General features: G+C 35.3%; 2 protein-coding genes and 1 long non-coding RNA gene across 9 annotated transcripts in view; 1 reads left to right on the top strand and 2 right to left on the bottom strand.

Annotated features, from left to right (window-relative positions):
- Window positions 1–5,131, bottom strand: part of LOC113091643 (chromodomain-helicase-DNA-binding protein 2-like) — a 28,609-nt gene extending 23,478 nt beyond the window's left edge. For 3 of the 7 annotated variants that reach the window (XM_026257222.1, XM_026257224.1, XM_026257225.1), the window contains exon 1: window positions 3,726–5,122. In XM_026257222.1, coding sequence (XP_026113007.1) covers window positions 3,726–3,787 — 62 coding nt within the window. In that variant the 5' untranslated portion in view covers window positions 3,788–5,122. Of the gene's footprint in view, window positions 1–742; window positions 929–3,725 lie in introns of those variants that run through there. The other 4 variants (XM_026257226.1, XM_026257223.1, XR_003287416.1 and 1 more) reach the window with 4 other exon arrangements.
- A 313-nt stretch (window positions 5,132–5,444) lies between these two features.
- Window positions 5,445–11,396, bottom strand: LOC113091647 (uncharacterized). Its single transcript, XR_003287417.1, has 5 exons — window positions 11,197–11,396; window positions 9,707–9,765; window positions 9,491–9,540; window positions 7,799–7,856; window positions 5,445–5,687 (listed from the first exon to the last, which is right to left on the bottom strand). It is a non-coding gene; the product is annotated as an uncharacterized LOC113091647 (long non-coding RNA).
- Window positions 11,397–20,193: 8,797 nt separating this feature from the next.
- Window positions 20,194–24,566, top strand: fam174b (family with sequence similarity 174 member B). The gene is made up of 3 exons (XM_026257229.1): window positions 20,194–20,910; window positions 21,922–22,053; window positions 22,981–24,566. The coding sequence occupies exons 1-3, from the start codon at window positions 20,645–20,647 to the stop codon at window positions 22,982–22,984; spliced, it is 402 nt and encodes a 133-aa protein (XP_026113014.1). The 5' UTR covers window positions 20,194–20,644; the 3' UTR covers window positions 22,985–24,566.

The following is a 24,566-nucleotide window of genomic DNA, read 5'->3' as shown; positions in this document are numbered from 1 at the left end:
CTTGTTTCCTTAAGCCTGTTAAAAGTATCTCGGAAGTGCTCTTTTAATTTGGTACAATAGCATTCATGAGAAACCGTAATGCAGATCTGAATGTGAAAACTAGCATACAGTGCTACACTGAAAGACACTGAAACACCCCCCTCATGTGCTCTGGAGCTAAACAGCTGCTGATGTAGCAGTCTTATAAGCCAGACTGTCCATATATGGTTGCTGACATCACATATGGAAGGCCCAATGAAAACTCAATATGAAGTCATCTGACCTCTACAAGACTTCCTGCTTCTGCTTCCTGTAGTTCCAAGAAGCTTTCGTGTAATGCAGCAACTAATACAAGCTATCCAGCACAAAGCAAGAGCCATTTTGTGATTTTGAGGACTTTCAGCCATTTAATGAAACCAGTCTCATACAATGATGAAACAAAGCCGTGCTTTATATGTAGCGCTAAGCCATACTAGCACCTCAAATAAAAGTACACTTGCTGTAATATAGGAAAAATGACACATTTTTCAACTCTGGTTTCTTTTAGTAATACTTAGAAAATGGCTGCCACAGTTAAAAACACAGTGAAGATATGTTTCTGAGGACACTGCATTGATTTAGGCTCTAATGTGCATCTTTACTACTAAAAAAACATTATTAGCAACCTATAAAAGTGAGCATACATGTTCATTTGACAATTCATGTTCACATATACAGCATTAGACATAACTACTGTTTGTGTAATTGTGAAAAGATAACATACATTTGAGGGTTTTTTTCAGTTTAGACTCTGGTATCTGGCACATATGCAGGAACTTCAAAGCGGTCATCAATTCAGAGGGACATTCTTGACAAACAACCATAAAAATAATGACAGATCCAGTCATAAGCACTATACATAACATTAAAACATTTTTTTTTTTTTTGAGAATTATGACCCACAGGGTAAAGCCCTCATTGAAGAGGTCTTGTTGTTAAAAGTTGAAGCAAATTATATGTCAAAATGACACAAATTGTGTGTCTGTGTTTAAGTGTTTAGTGTAAATAAATAATTATTAGACTTTCAAAACTGAATAAGTGTTAATTAAAGGGGTCATATGATGCGATTTCAGTTTTTCATTTCTCTTTGGAGTGTTACAATATCTTGGTGAATAAATAAGATCTGTAACGTCACAAAGACTAAATTCTCAAATCCAAAGAGAAATTCTTTATTAAAGTTAAGACCCAACCACTCCTACCTAAATCAGTTCATTCTAACGCGGCCCCATGTCTACATCATTGAGTGGAAATATTTGCATAATAGCACCCAAATGTTCACGCGATGAAAGAAGCCGTAACTTTTATTCTTGCTGTAGTATGTTGTGGAGACGCCGTGTTTCATTGTGAAAGCAAACTACTTTGTTTGGCCTTTCGAAAGAGAACGATATTCACTTCTTCATGCCTAGAGCTGATCCGTACTGATCGCTGAGGAAATCTTCATGCTGTGGATCACCGGATCCGCTTTCACCGTGGACGAAGCAGAGTCCCGCCCGCGGTCATCGCGTGTCCTTCATCGGATCCACTGGCCGTTCCTCACTCAAGACCACAGTGTGTGTGACGCTATGTGATGCATTTTATATAGGAACATTTCCTGAACCTGCAGAGTGGCCTACAATGGGTCTGTGCTCAAAGACTGTTTCCATAAAGTGAGGCAGTTCCAAATTTGCAAGGACAGTCTGGCTCTTCTGACTCACAGCCTGTAAGTATATTTTTTATATTTAAAGAATTGCCACTGATGATTCAAACATGAGTTTTGAGCAGTGTAAAGTAGCACTTGTTGTCGTTTCTCCGATCACAAATGTAGACATGGTTTTATGTTTACGAAGTGGCATTCTTTAACAATGCGTAAAAACACAGTACGAGTCATTATAATCACTAATTACGTCCACACTGGAAGCAACTAATGCCTCGTTTGAAATTGGTTTTATTGGTTTTGTCTGGTCGGGCCGGGACACGCATCATAGTGTGTTTAGGGCCGTAATATTTTTGTCACATGCTTGAGTTTATTCAGCCAATCACAACGCACTTGATAGCTCACTTTTCAGAGTGAAGAGCTTTGTAAAAATCGACATATTTCAGAAAGGCGGGGCATAGAAGAGAAACAATAATATACAGTATGTGGAAAATAACATGTTTTTTTACTTTAAACCACATAAACACAATGCATTACACCAAATACACAAAATAATGTTCTTTTTAGCAACATCATATGACCCCCTTAAGATAAAATATTGCAGTCAAATGGTTGTCTTAAAGTATTTTTTAATGTATATTTCCTGATTAAACAAAACATGAACCTCTGAAAAATGGCATCACTGTCTTATTTCAAAGTCCCCTGCAAAAACCTTGTCGTTTTGTAATATTTTAAAGAAATTTATATTTAAATACATTTCTGAAAAAAGGCAAATTACTCTTCTTAATATGAAATAACTATTTACGACTCAAATAGTTCCAGTTTACATATGGAAATGAGAGTAACTGTGAGTGTAGTAAAGTATCTAAAATAATTTGCTTCCACTTGCTTGTTTGAAACCAATACATCCTGTTTTTTATGTGGTTTGGAGGGGATAATGATAGAACATATACATATTCACATTGGAATTTAAGATGGTACTGGAGCAAAATATGTCTTATTTTTTTCAAGGTTTTTAATGTTTCACCCAAAAACTAGCTTTGCTGCAGAAAGTTATTCAAACTAAACCAATTGTGACAAAACAGGAAAAAAGCCTGGTCCTCAACAACGCTTAAAAATCATAAACACTCTTAAAACAAAAATAAAGAGCGGAACCCAAAGTATTTTACAATTAATTGTTTCAAAAGTAGTGAATTATGAAATATGTGACTGAGTGCTAAGCAAGAGGGTACTAATATATGAGGTCATACACCCAATGTCATTAGGGAAATATAAATATTTACTCCACAAATGTTTAGTACCCTTATAACCAATGACAAATATTGTAATTCATATGGGTCATGTGTAGCATTTTAGTAACTATATATATATATATATATATATATATATATATATATGAACATACAAAAAAAGTTATCCTTATTTCAAGTAATAATCAACAGTTTGTCATAATTTAAAATAAAGTTGCACAGTAAACACAAGCAATAATTTTGTTGCTACAAAAAAACAAAACAAAAAAAAAACAATTACAACATATAATCATTCATATGTAAAATTAAAAAAATAAAACCCTCTTCTTTTTAACTTGCTTTAAACATTTTATGTGTGAAATGGGATTCCATTAAAATATTTTAAGAAAATCAGACTGAACAGGTTCTCTAAACAAGTACAGCAATTTTAATTCAAAGTTATCAAATACTAAACTCATGCAATGTAAAAAGTGTTTAAATGTCATTAACTTTACATAGTGGTGCAATGCAGCACATACTAATCAGACAAGGTCATTTCACACGATCACTAAAGTGGAAATATTAGAACTGTAATCACTGCATAAATCTGTATAAACCCTGTGCATCTTGAGTATAAATTTGGGTAAAGGCCCAAAGGCCTTGAATTCACTTTTAGAAATACTAGAAAAATCAGGGTGTGGCTATCCCAAGGTCAGTGATCCGAAACCCAAATATTTTACAGACATTGTGGGTTAAAGTTCTGCACAGGTGATCAACCATGCTTGTAAAGGTAAACAAGCAAGACACATGTCAAAAAAAGAGAGGAAAAATGTGAAAGATCGTACCTGGAAGCATTGCTTTGAGTCGAGCCTTCATCTTCCTGCTTTTTATTCTTATTCTTCATCATGATTTTGTCTTGGGATTTGTTAATGATGGTCTTTTGTCCAGGTATTAACTGTCAAAAGTTTAAAGTGGGATGAACCATCAAAAAAAAAAAAAAAAAATCCAGCCGTTGCGAAATATGGAGAAGGTAAGCTGGCGTCGGGTAATTTAAAATAAATAAATATTTATATTATTTCTTAAATTAAAAGGCATCGCAACTGAAAGAACACCTGCTCGACTCTATTCGATGTCAAATATCCATGTGTTGAAGGCATTTCAAGGCAATAGATTCAGAGCCACAAGCATAAATTCTTACTGCGTCATCAAACAAAGGACGATTAAAACATAACGATGATAGCATATAAAATCGACAATAAAAAAAAGAGAAACTATGTAAACATACCTATTGCATTGACAGGAGGAGGACTGTAGCAGTACATTCACATCTGACAAAATATCCGATTTGTTACTTTGGCCATAACATGAAAAAAAAAAATCAAAAATATTACAGGATTGAGACTAAATTAATAATCGGAATAATATTCAGAAAGAAAAATAATAGCAGTAATCCACCGATGGCTATTTGAATGGAGAGAGAGAGTGAGAGAAGAGCCCAGCAGAGCGCACTAAAAATGGAGGACCGCCATGGCTGCCAGCGCAAGGCAGGGAAAACAACGACTGGCCGCTCTACGCACACACCAGAGCCGTTTTCGACGAAACAAAGTCGCAAAACGTGCGCGTTAACGTCTCTACAGTCCAAAACGCACTAAAACGAACGATTTCGCGTGATTACGGTGCCCCGGGAGGCACTCAAAGTTCACCAAAGTTGAGATACAAGTGCTATCGAGAGCCCTGCGTGGCTCAACGCTCTCCCCTTCCCAAGGTTCATCCGCCATCTAAAGCTCCTTCCCAGCTTCGAGAGCTCAGCCTTTGATTGACGTTCTCTCCATTTACCCAGGGCTCAGGTGATGCACCAAAGTCCCACCCCTTTCATTTGAAATATAAACTAGTTTAGAAGATATAATAAATGTTTAAGTTAATTTTCCCTTAGAGGGATAGAAGCTGAGTTTTAAGATTGGTGGTTATGAAGGGCAGCAGTGATCTTTGTTAATAAAATTATTTCTTTAAGCCTTCACTTCCTGCAGAGACAGGAAATGAGAGAACAGACTGCCATTTTGCAGTGAGTGCTGGACTACACTGGACACCATTTTAGACCACTTAATTTGAACCCTTTTACAGCTGCTCTGTATATGTAATGTACTTTGCAAACGTGATATTTGAAAGAGTAAAGTTTGCTTGAAGGACGGCTCCTGTGAGCAAATTAGTTATCTTAATTCAATAAGAAAGAATGGGTAAAGTAAAAAGCAAAATCATCAATTATTGAATACAACCTATGAATTTAAAAATAAATTAAATTAAAAATAAACCGTTAAATGTTAAATAAACCCTTTAATGTGTGAAAATACCACCTAGCTTGTCAGTTAACAATTCATAGTTTAAGTAAATGTATTAGACCTGTATTTGTATTATTTTCTTTTTTATAAATAAGACAATAAAACCTTAAACCCGGACAAGCGGTGTTAAACTTAGACGTAAACCGCAAAGTAAACCTTTTGCGAAACGTCATTTATATACTCCATCCAATAAGAGCAACTCGATATTGTTCAAATCACGAATTGTTTTTATTTTTATTTTTTAAAAGGAAAATAAGCATTTAAAAATTTTGAAATACAGGCATTTCATCAAAACAACAATGCAGTAAAATATGAAAAAATACATACATTTGTAGCGCACGTTAGCGAATGAATTAAAATATCACAGCAAATCACAAACAAATAAAATGTCTTTCCAAATCCAAAAGCAAAACATGAGCCGCCATCTTCCTCATTAAGCAGTAGTGTCCACTTGACTGTCCAGAATTGGTTCTTAATGAAATCAAAAAGGAGAAGGGAAAACATTTAAACCCCAAATGTATTCTGTAAGATGCGATGACAGCTTTTCATATAAAATGTAACGTACAGCTATGGTGTAGCTACGAACAAATTGTATAAGTACTTCCTTTTGTATAGTTCTCTAACTAACAATTATCATCAAGTTTAAGACAATGATCAATCTCCCAAGGTGATCAATTAAGGCAACTTCAAAATTAACATGCACAACTTTTCCATACAATAATAGTAGCATAATAACAGACAATAACAACAAAGTGCGCTATTTTTCGTATATTGATGGTAAAATGCTAACAGAACAATGCTACATAGTTGCCGCAGCTTTAGCATAATTTTGTTACATTCACCTACAGATGTAGGTACAAAAAACTATTCACACTATATTGTTATCATAAAATCACAAGAAACAACACTACAAAACCCTTTACTTTTCAACTCCCCAAAAAAACCTATAATACTTGGATTTGGTTCACTTCCAAGTTTAATTTTTACATTGCTAATCAGAAAGTGTCTTTATGATAGACGCAACGTTTAAATGATCACAACATAAAAAACATTTTGAAATCCTGTAGTGTTACAACATATGTCTGTCATTAGCTATTATTTCTCTGAATGTGCTTCACAAAAGGTAACTTCATTCCAATCTTTGTAATAATGGTCACCGATACAAGAACAATTTATGTTAAAAGTCAGAGTTTAAAAGCGTTGAAACAAGTGACAAGTGAGAACTTCAATAATTTAAGTGTAATAAATAATTTTCATGTGTCTGTCCTTGTGATAATGTTATTACAATGTGTAACGTCGGCCAATATGAAAAATGTTGTTAAAGGAAATTATAAAAAAAAAAAAAAAAAAAAAGTGTCACAAAACTGTCCTTGTGATAATGTTATTACAATGTGTAACTTTGGCCAATATTTAAAAAAAAAAAAATTATTAAGTGATTAAAAAACAAAACTGTAATAATGTTACATTTAAGTCATTTGAAGGTTTAGGCTGCTAAGCATTCATTTATATATTTATATGTGTGTGTGTGCGCACACAAAAAGTGTCACAAAGAGGCTTAATAACCACCAAAATTGACAAGCGACCTTACAAAGTGTCCCTTCATAAACAGAGAAATCTGCGTGCATTAGTGTGTAACAAGTTGTCCAAAATGTTATAAAGAAAAGAAAAAAAATCCACGAAGAAAAAAAGGCCAGGTATGAAGTACGTTTAATAAAAGTCGGGCTTCAGAAAAGTGATTAAAAAGACTGCAAGTCACTGCTCTTAATAAAAATATGCCATTTGCTTACTGAAGATGTCAATAGCTTTATTCTCAAGTTAAGATCATTTCCTTCTAAACTGTTTGGATCCCTTTTCATCAACTATGTCATTACAATAATTAGGTGGCAGGTCGTATTTAACAGTGTCTTAATATGAAGGGAACGGAATAATTCACTAAAATAAGCACATTATTAAATGTGCAATAGGTGGTCTGTCCCTGTCTGGATCCCTATCCCAAAATCAAAAGCAGAAAAGTTTCCGCGATCACACGACACAAAGAAAATGCAAATGTTGCGGTGTATTCCAACATAAAAGTGGCACTACTGAAAGTGAAAGTGAAATCTTGAATGCATAATGAACTATGCAATAGCCAGTGAGAACAAAAAGGAGGCCATTTGTGGCAGAGAATCAAGAAAGATGTGTAAAACAAGTCGCACAAAAGCAGAACTGACTCCACAAGAAACGAGTCACTTTTCTCAAGAAAGGTTTCCAGTGAAAACAAGATGAAGTGAAGACAGCACTCAATCATGCTCAGGTACTGAAGACAAGTCAATGGAAAAACGTCTGGTCATCAATACAAATCCAAAAAGTTGAACTTGAAGCTATTCCTATCCTCATTTTAATAAGCTTTGAATTTTTTCGTTACCTTTTGTAAAACTGCGGACATTCTAAATTAACTATTTTGACAACATTAATTTCATGCTGTTTACAGACTACTACATTTGCTTGGCTAAAATACCTTAACTCGGGGGCCTAAATGTAGCTATAATGACAGACATATGGAGTAAAACCTTAATAATACAAATAACACTGTGAGGACTTACAGAGCAGTCTTCTGTTCCTTGAAACTCTGCTGAAGCTTCCTCTTCAGGCAAACGTCATCTGCAGGGAGAAAGACAATCGGTGAGATCAGATGTATAAAACATAATACTTTTAGCTGAGTTAAAGTCACACTGCCCAATGATTAATTCAAGATGTTATAGGTTCAGTAGTGGAGCCTAAAGCCTATTTATCTCCCAAATACCGCTAAATGTATTTTCTGTTGAAAATGTGAAGGATGCTTCTTAATACAAAAGTCGCTGCCGTGATGTTCGGATGTTTTGATTGGTTGTTGGAGTATTACTATGCAGTTGGCTGTGACTTGATTATTAGCACCCAGTAAACAGGTCACAAGGTTCCATGCCCAAAATACTGTGGTCCCTATATATTATTTATGAATTTTTAAAGTGTAAGGGATGTTCAAAACTTGCCAGATGAAATTCATGTGTCTGATCATTTAGAAAATACAACAACTCTCCTTTTTCTCATTAGGAGCACAAACAGTGCACGGTGGATTACTCACTGAAATAGAATACTTAAATTGAGCAATAATTACAGTAATAATAATAATTTTTTTACATTTATATAGCATTTTTATTGGTACTCTGTGTGTAGCGTCCACTTAGATGATACTGTTTGCTTTGGGAATCATAAATAAAAGGTATCACTAATTAGACTCCATTAACCTGGCTGCAATGAAGTAGCTACCTTGCTATTAGAAACCACAGTTTGAGCAGGAATTGCAGTGCTATTAATGCAAGCTCAAACAGTAGATCCTTGCACTAATTATGGTTATGGGTTCGATTTCCAGGGAATCCATGAACTGACAACTGGTGCAGTTTCTGGTTGCAAGTTTCATAAACTGTCAGAACTAAAAGGTATAGTAAAGTTCTCAAAAAATGCAATGAGCTGAAGGTATACCGGCAAATGTAAAATAATAATAGGTTTTCAAGTAAAACAACAACCCCAAATGTAACTGGAGTGACGATTAGCTTTTATTGTAAATATAAAGTTTGTTGCAAGGTCACATGTCCTTTATTTATGTTTGCTGCATTAAAGCGGTTCACATTAGGGATGCTGATGTGTTCTCAGGAGTGAAATATAAATAAATTATTGAAATTGACTGAATAATTTAAACAGTTAAAATTAATTTGATTAGTAAAAGTTGCAATGTTCCAGCTATTAATGTTGCAATGTAAAGGAAATTATACCATTCGGTATATTATGTAATGTGACAAAACATTTTTCCACACTATTCCCAAACAACATTGTGCAATAATGTTGCATTTAGTATATTTCTGTTAATAAATTATCATTTTTTTCTGTCTGCATTTCATTGCTAAAGATGGATGCAAGTTAAAATGTTAGCACCATTAAGAATGTTACTGTTATATTAACAGATGACATAGCTACCATAACAAACTTTATTTATTTTTTAATCTTGAAAGCGTATAGAGATTAGAATTTATTGTAGCTGACTGCATTTAGAATAAAAGCATTATTGTTGATTTGCTTTTATGTAAATTACAGTAAATAATTACTGTAAAGTAAAACTGAAGCAAATGTGAAGCTTTTTCAAAGGCATTAATAAATATACCGCATAACTATAAAGTAGCTAAAATATAAACTGTATGACGGTCAAAAAAAAAATCAATAATTTAGCCTTCTACAAGGTTTCTTTAAGGTGCAATACTTACAGCGAAAATAATTTTCCTCAGCTTTCTTTGACGTATGGCAGATCAGAAACCTTAAACAAAAAGATTCTTCGTTAAAACATATTTACAAAAAAATTTGAGCACAACCTAGTGGTAGTCAGTGCTAAAGTAAATATAAGGCATAATATTGCTTAAAATGTCCAAATTACAGTTCTTTTTTTACATGACATTATTCAACATTACGTTATCAACACTTACATTTACATGATATGAGACTGAACGAAACACCATCATCTGTCATCCAGTTGTTCTGATTCCTGTACACAAAAAATATAGATAATTAGTGTTTTATTGTCTCCTTTACATAGTAAAGCTCGCTTCAGCGTCAAAATGTTCAAAAGAAATACTTCAGTCATATGGTTTGTCTACATGAAATCCAATTTCTTTAGTTAATGGCCAAGTAAATGGAACTACTTCATGTACATAACATGAAAATACACCTTGTACAAAGAATATTCATATATCAGAAACCTCTTTGATACAGAAACATCACTGAGGGCTCATGTTTTGTTTTTATTTATTCTTACATGCAACATTTGCAGCAACCTTTGTTTTCTGAATGACAGTGAACAGTTGATACTATAAACATATTTAGCAAAGATCACATAATACTTCAAAGTTAACATTTTGCACTTTAAATAAAGACATACTAAAGAACATTACTCTCCATGTTATTTTTCTATGATATTGTGGGATCAACCAGAGGGAAAAAGAAATTCCAGATTTAAATCTGACTTTATATACTGAGCAATCATTTTTGCACAATTTTAAGGCATTTAATACTTTAAAACAGAACTAATCAGGAACAAATGTACTTCACATAAATATCTGACCAAAAAGGAAACTGAAATTAAGACATAAGTTTGTAAATTTAATATAGAGATCTATATTTAACCCACAATGGGTTAAAAGCCTACACCCTGTTATTTAACGTTGAAAAATACAATATAAATGTTTTTCAAAATACAAGAAATACAAGTGGATACCTCTATTTGAGTTCATTACCAAGTAGAAAAGAACCGAGAATTGAGCAAATGTTTAACAAATGCATTTTATGCAGATAACAAAAGCATCTTTATTTTAAGTAAAACATCTAAATTTACGTGCTAAATCCTATGGTAAGTTGACATATTCACAATGTTCTCTTAAGTTCAAAACAATGTACATCAAGAAAAAAATAAAATATTTTTCAGTAATTAACACACAACAAATGCATTAAAATGTTTAATAAATCTGTTTATTCAAAGAAAACATTTGAAATCAACAAAATACACTCAAAATGTTGATAATGGGAATGGCACGTCCAAATTGCATTATTACAACAATGTTTCAATTTAAAATATTTTTTTCCGCTTTCAGTGTTACAAGGACATTATGTCCTCTCAAGGACAAAGCGAATTTTAAATGCGTAGACAGTTAAATCCTTGTTTCTCTTCGTTGCCGCCAGTTGAAATCTTCACAGTTTTCCTGCAACATATCCATACACTGTTTTCCTAACATTTTCGCGTTGTTTTTGCCATAAAATCGTCGATTAAATCGAAGGAAATCTATTTTTCAGTACCTGGCAATGGCCCCATCATGGCCATTTTACAACACCTCGTCGAACCCTCTCCTTTTCCACCATATTGGTGCGTCTGTAGCACTCGCTCAAACACGTCAAGAAGTTAGAATCTATAATGAAATCTTACCATATTCACACCGTTGTGATCTGCTCTTTCATCTGAACGGGTCGACGCCCTTCTCGTCGTTAATATTCTTCGTTTTAATGAGGTCTTGTCGCGCAGAGCTCCCCGCATCGCCATCTTCCCCATCTCCGCCGTCTATTCTCTCCCGTCTGCGCTCCTCGTCCTGTGCCTGCGCTGTTATACTGATCGGGTGGACAGCCCTGAGCTTCAGCGTAAGCAGAGACCACTTCCTCTCACTGCAGCATTCTGGGTAGAAGAAGCGCAGCACCCATGCTTGTATCTGTTACTAGCGTTTTGATTTCAGTGACTGTAATAAAAAAAAAAAAAAAAACAGTACTTTTTGACAACACTTTAATTTAACCACAAATGCCGATTATACAACAACAAAGCGTTACCAAACAACCACTTACCTTACGTTTCTGTACCAGTGGCAGCTGCCCCTGCCACGCAAAGATTTTACTCCTACTGCACTTATATAAAGCTTTGACATTTATATAACAACACAAAAGAAAAAGAGCTCCCGAGTCTAGTTCTAAAACCAAAAAGAGAATTAGCATTTTTGGTACCATGTTTTCCAATTGTACATTTCTTTTGTTTTTGATTTACACCAATCCAAATTTGATTTATGCATTTGTCGTTAACATTAGGTTAGCTACTTGAAGAGAAGAGAAATAACACAGACCTCAAAAGAAGTGGTGGGAGATATGGCAAAAAGTATAATATCACGATTTTCTTTCTTTCTTTTTTTTCAGAAATATTACAACGATTTTATCACGATTCTCTGTCATGTTGGTTTTAACATAAATTTATATGTAAGCTGTCTGAGCAGCCAAACTAATTTCCTTATTATAAAGACATAGCCTTTGGTAAATAATGACGGATTTTAGGCTAAATGGGTGAAGATAAAAATCTTTGTCATTATTTTATCTTTGTAATTAAAAAATAAGAACAAAGATACATTACAAATACCAATAATATATGAATAATATACAAATAAAACATAAAGCATTTTATTTTTAGGTACAACTGTATTTAGCAGGAGAATTCAAGAAATTGAATATGATTTTTCTCTTAGTGTTTTGTTGTTTTATTAACATTAAAGCAATATTTCACCCAAAAATAAAAATTCTGTCATCTGTCGGTTAATTCTGTCGTAGTGTTTTATTGTAATACCATCATTTATGCATTCAAAAGTTGTTTTGAAGAATGTGGAAAACCAAACAGTTGCTAGTCCACAGTGATTTCCATAGTATTTTTTTTTCTACTATCAAAGCCAATGTGGACCAGCTACTGTTTGGTTACCCACATTCTTCAAAATATCTTCTTTTGTGTTCAGTACAAGAAAGAAAGTAATAGCTACAGGTTTGGGATAACATGTGAGTAAAAAATGACAGAAAATAAATTTTAGAGTGAACTCTCTCTTTAAATGGGTCATATGATACGATTAAAATTTTTCTTTTCTCTTTGGAGTGTTAGAAGACCTTGGTGCATAAAGAAGATCTATAAAGTTGCAAAGACTAAAGTCTCAAAACCAAAGAAATATTATTTATCAAAGTTAAGACTCTGCCACACCCCCTAAAATGGCTCATTCAAACATGGCCCCACATGTCTATGTCACTATGTGGAAATATTTGTGTAATGCCGCCCAAAGGTTCACGCAAAGAAAAAAGGCATGGTTTCAGAAACCGCAGTTAGTGCTGAAGCAGCCGTGTCAGAGAGATATTGTGTGTTTAGGCGAAAGCAAAAGCTCTTTACTTGGCCTTCCGAAAGTAGATGCATTTAGGAATCTTTAAGATTACTTACAACAGAACAGCAAAGCATTTCTAGACGACCATTTCATGAACTTAATTAATTCTGACTTTGCTACGACAATCTGGTGCTTCTGACGTGAGTTTAAAATATTCTAGCTGAGCCCCCAGGCATGAGGTTTTTTTTAGACGATTGTTATTTTAGAATGTACCGCCTTATTGTTTCCATGGCGAAGCGTCCTGCTTGTCATGTGACACAACACAGCCAAAATAGATCTGTATGACACATGGACCGCTTTTACTTAAGTTTTTCCTGGTGCCACACTCTAATCTGCTAATTAACTCAAAACACCTGAAAAAGGCCTTTAAATGGTCTCTCAGTCTAATTCTGTAGGCTACACAATCATGGGGAAGACTGCTGACTTCCCAGTTATCCAAAAGACGACCATTGACACCTTGCACAAGGAGGGCAAGACACAAAAGGTCATTGCAAAAGAGGCTGGCTGTCCACAGAGCTCTGTGTCCAAGCACATAAATAGAGAGCTGAATGGAAGGAAAAGATGTGGTAGAAAAAAAGTGTACACGCAATAGAGATAACCGCACCCTGGAGAGGATTGTGAAACAAAACCCATTCAAAACTGTGGGGGAGATTCACAAAGAGTGGACTGCAGCTGGAGTCAGTGCTTCAAGAACCACTACGCACAGACGTATGCAAGACATGGGTTACAGCTGTCGCATTCCTTGTACCAAGCCACTCTTGAACAACAGACAGCATCAGAAGCATCTCAATTCAAAAAGGACTGGACTGCTGCTGAGTGGTCCAAAGCTATGTTCTCTGATGAAAGTAAATTTTGCATTTCCTTTGGAAATCAGGGTTCCAGAGTCTGAAGGAAGACAGGAGAGGCACACAATCCACGTTGCTTGAGGTCCAGTGTAAAGTTTCCACAGTCAGTGATGGTTTGGGGTGCCATGTCATCTGCTGGTGTTGGTCCACTGTGTTTTCTGAGGTCCAAGGTCAACGCAGCCATATACCAGGAAGTTTTAGAGCACTTCATGCTTCCTGCTGCTAACCAACTTTATGGAGATGAAGATTTCATTTTCCAACAGAACTTGGCACCTGCACACAGTACCAAAGCTACTAGTACTTGGTTTTAGGACCATGGTATCTAGGGGTGCTCCGATCACGATCGGCCGGTCATTATGCGCATCTCGTCAGTAAAGCCGGTTCTCTAATCAGCTGCAAATTCCATCAGGTGTGTGATTTCACAAAGAGCAGCTGTTACTACCAAGAGCCATTGTTAACTGAGAAGCTGCGCAAATCCACCTTCATTTTGAGGGTTTATTTGCGCATCTTCTAACAACGGCTCTGTGAGGTAACAGCTGCTCTATGTGAAATATCACACCTGAGGGAATTTACAGCTGATTAGAGAACTGGCTTTACTGACGAGATGCGCATTAACCATCGGCCGATCGGGATCGGAGCACCCCTAATGGTATCTCTGTTCTTAATTGGCCAGCAAACTCGCCTGACCTTAACCCCATAGAAAATCTATGGGGTATTGTGAAGAGGAAGATGCGATATGCCAAACCCAACGATGCAGAAGAGCTGAAGGCCACTATCAGAGCAACCTGGGCTCTCATAACACCTGAGCAGTGCCACAGACTGATCGACTCCATGCCACATTGCTGCAGTAATTCAGGCAAAAGGACCCCCAACCATTTATTGAGTGCTGTACATGCTCATACTTTTCATGTTCATACTATTCAGTTGGCCAAGATTTCTAAAAATCCTTTCTTTGTATTGGTCTTAAGTAATATTCAAGTTTTCTGAGATACTGAATTTGGGATTTTCCTTAGTTGTCAGATATAATCATCAAAATTAAAAGAAATAAACATTTGAAATATATCCGTCTGTGTGTAATGAATGAATATAAGATACAAGTTTCACTTTTTGAATAGGATTAATGAAATAAATCAACTTTTTGATGATATTCTAATTATATGACCAGCACCTGTATATTTGTAAGAAACATTATTGCCGTTTCCATATACATCAGCGTGTATTTTACAATGTATGTAAATGTATATTTTTGCTAGTACTTATGTGTATTTAAATATCAGAAACCTAAAATAAGCATTATATGTTTTAAAACCCTGAATATTTGTGCATGTGAATATTTTGCGCTCAGCACGTCTGATCTGGCTCTGCGTCAGCCAAAGGGCGAAAGCGGATTTAAACTCAGCAGTTGATGTTGTGACGCACTGAAAGTTCTAATCAGACTGATGTGATCGTACGCTTCAGGAAACAGCCAAGACTGATCACACCGGTGTGATCGTACGCATTAAAGGGTTAATGACAGTCGGCAGCATGTTCAGTACTGTCCCTTTAAGAGCTGAATGCATCCATTTTTCTCTCAACTGTTTACTTTCATTTTAGACATAACCAACTGAGTCTATAAGTAAACCTTGTGTGCTTTGACAGTATTAGCTCAAAAGATAACTTAGTCCAGTAATCAGGTGCTGTTTAACAGACATTTTAGTGTGCGTGCTTCAGGTACATGCTCAGAGAAACATTTAACTGGAGAAGCTTTAAAGCACATGCAAATAAGGTCCAGGTACATCTCAATAAATTAGTTGTAATGTTGTGGAAAAGTTCATTTATTTCAGTAATTCAACTCAAACCCTGAAACTTGTGTAGTGAAACATGTTTAGTGAATTGTTGGCCTTCTGGAAAGTATGTTAATTTATTGTACATGTACTCAATACTTGGCAGGGGCTCCTTTGCTTTAATTACTGCCTCAATTCAGCGTGGTATGGAGGTGATCAGTTTGTGGGACTGCTGAGGTGGTGTGGAAGCACAGGTTTCTTTGACAGTGGCCTTCAGCTCATCTGCATTTTTTGGTCTCTTGTTTCTCATTTTCCTCTTGACAATAGCCCATAGATCCTCTATGGGGTTCAGGTCTGGTGAGTTTGCTGGCCAGTCAAGCACATCAACACCATGGTCATTTAACCAACTTTTGGTGCTTTTGGCAGTGTGGGCAGGTGCCAAATCCTGCTGGAAAATGAAATCAGCATCTTTAAAAATTTGGTCAGCAGAAGAAGCATGAAGTCTTCCAAAATGTCTTGGTTAAACGGGTGCAGAGACTATGGTTTTCAAAAAACACAATGGACCAACACCAGCAGATGACATTGCACTCCAAATCATCACAGACTGTGGACACTTAACACTGGTCTTCAAGCAACTTGGGCTATGAGCTTCTCCACCTTTCCTCCAGACTCTAGGACCTTGGTTTCCAAATGAAATACAAAACTTGCTCTCATCTGAAAAGAGGACTTTGGACCACTGGGCAACAGTCCAGTTCTTCTTCACCTTAGCCCAGGTAAGACGCCTCTGACGCTGTCTGTGGTTCAGCAAATTCCTTGACATGTCTGTGTGTGGAGGCTCCTTGACCCCAGCCTCAGTCCATTCCTTGTGAAGTTCACTCAAATTCTTGAATAAATTTTGCTTGACAATCCTCATAAAGCTGCTGTTCTCTCGGTTGGTTGTGCATCTTTTTCTTCCACACTTTTTCCTTCCACTCAACTCTCTGTTAACATGCTTGGATACAGCACTCTGTGAACAGCCAGCTTCTTTGGCAATACATGTTTGTGGCTTACCCTCCTTGTGAAGGGTGTTAATGATTGTCTTCTGGACAACTGTCAGATCAGCTGTATTCCCCATGATTGTGTAGCCTAGTGAAACAAACTGAGAGACCATTTTGACGGCTCAGGAAACCTTTGCAGGTGATTTGAGTTGATTAGCTGATTGGCATATCACCATATTCTAATTTATTGAAAGTGAATTTTTGTTAAATTTGAGCAATTAAAAGAACCAAAGAACTTAAACTACTTCAGTCTGTGAGCATTGAATTTATTTAATACACAATGTTTCACAATTTGAGTTGAATTACTGAAATTAACTTTTCCATGGCATTCTAATTTATTGAGATGCACCTGTAATTTTATGATTGCAATTAATGCAGTGTTCCGTGCTGAGTTAACACTGATGAGAAAGAGGCGCCAGAACTACAGCTTATAGAATGTGCGCTGTAGCACCATACTACAATATTTCTTCAAAACCAGATTGTGGAGACATTTTTATCGCCCACGATCAAAAATCGTTATATCGCAGACCCTTATTAATAAGTGATTTTTAAAGATTCATTTTTATTCTCTCTTTCTTCTTTTCTTTTTTTTTTTTTTTGCTAACACAAGAATGTGAGACCTGTAATTAAAAAAAAAAACAGCAGCTTCAAAATTTGTGTTTGGCCTACAGTGTTATGTTGTAGTTTTAGTCTCTTATAATGATGATAAATACAGACCATATTTTACTATGTATGAAACTCCCAACCTAATCTCATCACAATGTGATTTGTATAAAACAATATGCTCTCTGTGCTCTTCTTAATTTTGTAGTTTCATCTGAATGCTAACATTTGTAAAAGTCAGTCAAAACAACTTTTGAGGTTAATTGATCTAATTTTGTGTCTTCAAATAAAAAGTCTGTGGCCTATTCTGTACTATGTTGAATTTGCCTGTAGTCTGTTTGTTAATAAGGGATTTGTAAAGACTGAAATTTGTCCCAGAAGGCCCAGAGTGCCATAGCGTTGTTATTTTTTATTTAATACGCAGTGTTAATATTCAGTAATTCCATGAGTTGTACATTTCAGACATCTTCACTATTCATTAAACCTATAGGCTAATTAAGCGAAAATGAGTCAATCTGAATTTGTGTTACTTTTATGACGTCTTTAATAAAATAAAAAATAAAATCAGTCTTTAATTCTTTATCTAAATAGTGTAAACAGTAGATTTGATTATTTTGGAATTTTATATTATTTTATTTTAACATTAATTTTATATTAATTTATATTATAGTTACATTTAATATAAATTACATTATCAATGCAACAGTCACCAAGAAAAAAACAGGTTTCATGTGCAGGTTGCAACAACAGCCCAAATATATGACACATTGGATTAATGCTATTGCAGTATGAATAACATATTAAGTTGTTTTACAATTTAGAACCTTTCATTTATGAACAAGTATAGCTGATGTTTAGCCTACAGTAGCAGAAGCTTAGTTCTGTCAAGGGCTCATTTCTATCTTCTCCAACAGCTAGTCTGCATACCGCATTTGGTCACTAAGCAACTGTAACTGGATCATTCCCCTCCCCCTTCTTCTCTAAAGTCATGCCACGTAGGCACCATAGACTGTGTAGGCGCTTGCAAATGCACTGGGTGGACGTTCATGGCAGGCAGAGGCCCCGAGCTGAACTCGATTGATTATTTGTGTACATCTATATGTACAACCAAGACTAGAATTATATATAAATTAGCCAAATATAAATAGAATGTGGCATCGAAGCCAATATGCTATTATAACTGTACTTTTCTAAAAAATGATAATGATAATGTGATATTATGGCCCCTAATTTCAGCACACAAATTTGGATGCACATGCTAGTGTACAAAGTGTTAAATAAAATATGGGCTGGTCTGAAAAATAGGCTGCACAGATATCTAGGAGCCCTCTTGTGGCTTTATGAATATATTTTTAAACTGTGGATCTATAAAGAAAGTTGCAGTTCTTCCGACTAAATGTATGCTTGAGAGTTGACTTATAAATGTTAAATCAGTGCTCATGTACACACACACACAAACACACACACATGTTACTCTGGACCACTGTCTTAAGTTTAACTTTTTCAAAATTGTTTTAATAAATAAGATTTCCATTGATGTATGGATTATTAGGATTGGACAATATTTGGCCAAGATACAACTATTTGAAAATCTGGAATCTGAGGGTGCAAAAAAATCACAGAATTCTTAGCAGTGCATATTACTAATTAAAAATTAAGTTTTGGTATATTTACGGTAGGAAATGTACAAAATATCTTGGAATATTTGGAGTAGCTAAAGTGGAACTATTGCAAGTATACTTTGAAATATCTTGCATTTAAAACTGATATTATTTAAAGATTATACAATCCTCAACAATAGTGACATTAACATATACATAACATATGCGTAAACATATTCTCAACCATTGTCCAGTACATTTTTGGTTTGGGATCCAAACTAAAACATGAAAAAAAATGTTTCCACTGATTGTATTTGTGCAGTGCGCCATCATGTGGCTAATATAAACTATGCACTTAATTTACTTCACTTTTTCTTTGTTTTAGAAGTGTTTAACTTTGAGGATAATTCAACAGCACCTCCAAAAAATCACAACCTCGGTTACAAAACTAATTATGTATTTAGAAGTGTGACACACCAAGGAATGTGTGTCTGCTTATGATCAAACTTTTTTTGTTGTTTTAAAAGTATTATTATTATTATTATTATTATTATTAATAATATAAAAAAACACTCATATGAGTTTGATTTTAATGCATATTATGGATTTAATATAGTATCATATTATATGATTTTGATTCAGTAGGCTATATGAACTGAGACTCCTCTGTTATTAATTGTTCAAGTATGGAACACAGGAAAGCCCAAGCTGAATCCAAGAATAACCAATTTCCTTTACTTATAACCTTAAGGGGTCAAATCATGCACTTATTAACATATCATGTTTTTTTTATTTTTTCAATATAAACCATCTCATTATTTTTTTCATGACCATTTTCCACTCTCTCTTTCTTTCTCTCAAATTAAGCAGGCTGTTTTTGTGCTGCAGGGTACATTTAATGCACTCTTATTTTAGAAACAGAGATTTTCTCTGATAAGATAAGGGTTTCAGGTTTTCTGTTGCGGTTAAACAGTACTTTAATGAATAATTCTTCAACAAAAGCTGCTTTGTAAAGTCTACATAGCGTATATTTTTTCCCTATTTTTTTAATAAGCTGTGTTCTTTGCATAAGCTACTCAAATTGGCTGATATAATGATAAAAATAAATAAATAAATAAACTTTACCCACCTTTATCTATCCTTGGCTCCCTTTTAAGGTGAGTTATTCCTAGATGGATGGATGGATGGATGTATGAATAGCTGTTAGCTATACAGACAGACAGACAGACAGACAGACAGATAGATAGATAGATAGATAGATAGATAGATAGATAGATAGATAGATAAATAGATAGATAGATAGATTTGCAATATGTATATAATTTATAATAAAATGACGACACATATACAGATTTCAATTAATTATTAAAATGTCTGCTGTAAATCTGTCTTACAGGCTACTCTCGAGGAACAGTGCAATAATTCAACACGACAACTATCAACATGCGCCCTTCTTCCATGACACCACGTCTGTGCCACACGCTGATGCGCATTGGTTCCTCGTCGGCTTGGACCCTCCCGGAGCTCTTCCGGGTGTGGATAACCCACATTTCCTCCTGCCGCCTCGCATTCCCAAGAAAACATCCTGGATAACGGGCCGAGCTGCGAGTGAGTGCAGGCCATCGATTGAAACCGAGCACCCGAGGTGGAAGACAGATAGTTCGCGAGATACAGGACACGTTTGGCGACCGACTGGAGGAACCGTGGAATATTGGAGATGTCACAGCATCATTTCCCAGCACCATTCGCCAGCCAGCTGTTGTTCACGTTTTGAGTTACAGAACGCCGACCTTCTCTGTACGGACTCTGTACAATATACAAGACATTAAGCAAGCAGTTTAAACAGGGAAACAATATGTGGCTATATACTTTGGCTATTGCTCTGGTTGTGATTGCGCATGAGGTGAACGGAGAGCCACATACGCGTCCATCCTCAGCGACGCCGCTCAACTCAACATTACCCCCTCAAGAAGAAAATTCATCACATAATGAAACCGAGTCAGCGGTGGGATCGCGTATTTCCACTATTTTAAGGGATCTTCCTACCATCAAAAGCATTTCGATTTCCATCTGCGTATTAACAGTCTTGCTAATCACGTGCCTTGTCATAAAAATATGCAGGTAACATATAATTTGTCCTCTATTTAAATGGTTTATTATTGTGTTGGTCTGAGTGCTTGTGCAGATATTCTGTTATTGTTGTTTCCAAGAAAATGCCACCTTGCTCATAATTGAAAATGGCGTAATTTTCGACTCATTGGTAGCTAAATGTCTCTGTTGTTTAGTGTCGCAGTTCGTCTAATATATAATTCGTTTATTTCGGAACATTCTAGATTCTCTGTTAACGTTGACACGTTATCCCTGATCTAATCCTCTAACGGCTTTGGAAGCATATGGTTCGCCTGTAGGAACCTGTTTTTATACAGTCTACGGTAGGAACCCGAGAACCGACTCAGAATCTTTATCTAGGAACCAGTCCAAATATTTTTTGACTTTCGGTACCGTTAACGGATGCGAACGAAACGGAAATACTCTGACAGTGTTTCCAGCACTGTGTACAGTAAAAACATACATAGCACGAACAGTCCGGTTTCTGAACAAACGAATATTGACTCTTATGAACCGGTTCTTTTTAGTGATTCAAAACACTTAATGAACGAGTTTGTGTTTTGTCATTGTGGTGCTTAAAACGAAACTTGGTGACTGATTTGTCAACAGGATATGTAATTGAATACATTATGAGTTTTGTGGAAGTGGTGTTTCATAAAAATAAATAAATGACATTATATATAAAAGCAGAATAATTTATTGGATTGCATTTGTCATATCTAGAAAGTAGCATATGTGAAAAGTATGTCACTATAGACAACCTTTTAAAGAATTGTATTATTTATGATTTGTTATATTAGTTCTAAAATTATCTAATTTGGCAACAGACTGTGAAGGGAAGTGAGTGACCATTTGTTTTTGTTTTTTTGTTTTTTTTTTCAAAATTGCTAAAATGCTCATTAATAGCAAAGGAACTGAAATCTGATTTTCCCATCACTACTTGACTAAAAAGAAAACTCTCATACATTGAACATACAGTTTGTAAATTTACTCACCTGTTCTCTCCATCCCTGGTTTGATTAGATCGGCAAAGAAGATCAGAAAAACACGAAAGTATGACATCATCACAACTCCTGCCGAGCGTGTGGAGATGGCTCCTTTAAATGAAGAAAATGACGAAGAAGACGACTCGACCCTATTCGATATCAAGTACAGGTGAGTACTTTACCACAACATTTGCTTACAACATTGCATAAGATCTTGTGTATTAACTTTATTAACCTTTTTGTTTATAGGGGGCGTTCCGATGCTTTTTAAAATGGATATTTTAAAAACAAGTTGAAGGGAGGGGGACTGATGTCTAAACTAGTGGCATGTGGGTCTGAATCATATTTGATTTGTTTCCAAGTCTGCCTGTTAAATACCGTCAATCTTCACAGGAAAACAAGATTCCGTTTCTTCCCAGATGTGCGGCAATAAATGTAGTGTAGTGCAGTGCAGCTATATATTTTTTCTGCAGTTAACACCCCATTTGAAATATGTTTCAGTAAACAGAGCAGCGACGTCGAGGGACAAGGAAGTGGTGCTAAAAAATAGAACAAAGACCGAAATGTCTAAGGACTTTCATCTCATTAGAATAAAGTATTAGCTAATGGAAAATGCCTCCCCAAGCACTTAATGCATATTTGAACATTTTGCTGAAGAAGAGTGTTTATGTGCTACCTTTCTGCCGGAAATGTTTGCTTTTTATACAGACTTAAGTTGTTAATGTTTCCTGTTTTTTGTGTTGCTGGGCAAATATCTTACAAGGCGCATTATTATAATCTTAAAAGAGCAGTGTTTTAATACTCAGTAGTTGTTTACTGACTATATGAATGTTCTTAGTGTGACCTCACAGGTCACAATGGAAATAGTTGTGTTATTTGGAGGGCTAGTGAGCGTCAAGACTTGACTTCTCCCTTCCGTCCAATTGTTCTTTGACTGAGAAACTGCTTCCTTTTTGCTGGGCATGGCTCCCTGTTTATCAGCTTTTATTGGCAATGTAGCTGTTTGATAGTGAGGCAAACCCGTTTGACAACTAGAAACGTGATATTTTTGTTAGTTTTCTTATCCCTCTCATTTAAATTCTTTGCTTTTTCATAGGTGAATTCCATTCTGCACTCCGAGTCATTACCCCCCTGGATACCTCTGTGTGAACACATCTATACAGGAACTGTGCTCGGCTTGAATCTTCAGTAGAAGCAATGTTTTGTTTATGTATTAATATGTTTTGACATTCCAAACCAGCATGAAACCTGATGTTTTATGGGAGCTTTTCTGTAGAAAGCACATAAAGTTAATCAAAGAGTAGGAGTTCTTTTGCTCCAAAAAAGGGAGACGCTAAAGTTAATCCTCCAAAAATTAATTATTGCTTTAATTATTGCACGACATTTCATTTTTTTTTCTTTTGCTCCAAAAGCATTCCAGGTAATTCAATATAATATATTCAACATTTGGCCTTGAATGTATCAGGCAGCTTGAAGATTTCTGTTAGAGTATATCACACTAAAGCTATTTTGAGTCATATCTTTGAAATGTAATCAATATAATTCCAGACAATTATTCAAATTATCGATTCAAAAAGTCTACACATAGCTTACTTTAAGTGATTTAGCTGTGCTTGAATCAGCTCAACGTTTCAAATGAAATGAATATAGATATATTTGTGATGGACAGAGATTATTATTATTTTTTCCCCTGAATCTGACGATGTTTAATGGATTTTTATGTTCCAATACTGAAACTGTCTTTATTATATATATATACTATTGTCTGTAAATACTGTATGCAAATTATTCCTCTGAAATAGTTTATTTTTTAGACAGAAAAAGGCATATTTTGATTTAATAAGAGTAATATGTTTCAAACCTCCCTATATTTTGAGAACTATTAATCTACTAACCACTAATTGTGCATATTTACTGTATAAGGGTTGAATGTATGCGTGAGAGAGGATGTGTGTGGAGTCTGGAGAATATTGTTGCCGTATTGCTGCTCTCTGACGTTGGGGGTTGTTTTTTATTGCATCGCATATGCACACCTCCTTTTTTAGTTTAATGGGTTTTACAGTGGAAAACTGCAGTGCCACACATCATGAAGGGTTTAAATGCATATATAGCTGTCATATCAGAAATATTCAATTATATTTCCCAGGTTTAGAGCAGCATTGAAAGAATATCTTCTAGCTACAGTGATATATTGTAATATGTGACTTTTCCTTCAAACTTCTCGGTGCTCCTGCTAGATGTTAATGTGAAGGACTTATGTTCAACATCTGAGGGCCAATAAGAATGTTTATGGAATTCTAAATTGTTTATGATGTAATTATTGTCTGACTAGAAACTGAAGTATGTGATTCTCTCTCCTTCTGTTCTACTCGAAATGTTTCCAACTTCCTAATGTTTTTCATACAAATCTGAATGGAGAGGAATGGGAAGTTACAAGTATTTAATGCGAGCGATTGCTGACGGCTGTAAAACTGCACTGTTAACATGAAGTGTTTTTTCTGCACTGTCTTGTCTGGGGTGTTTTTTTCTTCTTCTTCCTTTGGCATTTTGTGATAATTGAACATGTCTTAAAATACATGCTTTAACTTTTTTCTGCTTTTGTCTCGACATGCTTGCTAGTCTAAACACTGGACACAAAAAAAAAAAAAAAAAATGTGCTAATTGTAGGTTATTGTTTCTGAA

This window comes from Carassius auratus, unplaced genomic scaffold, assembly GCF_003368295.1.
Source record: "Carassius auratus strain Wakin unplaced genomic scaffold, ASM336829v1 scaf_tig00214259, whole genome shotgun sequence".
NCBI lineage: Eukaryota > Metazoa > Chordata > Actinopteri > Cypriniformes > Cyprinidae > Carassius > Carassius auratus.
This window is presented reverse-complemented; position numbering and strand designations above follow the sequence as displayed.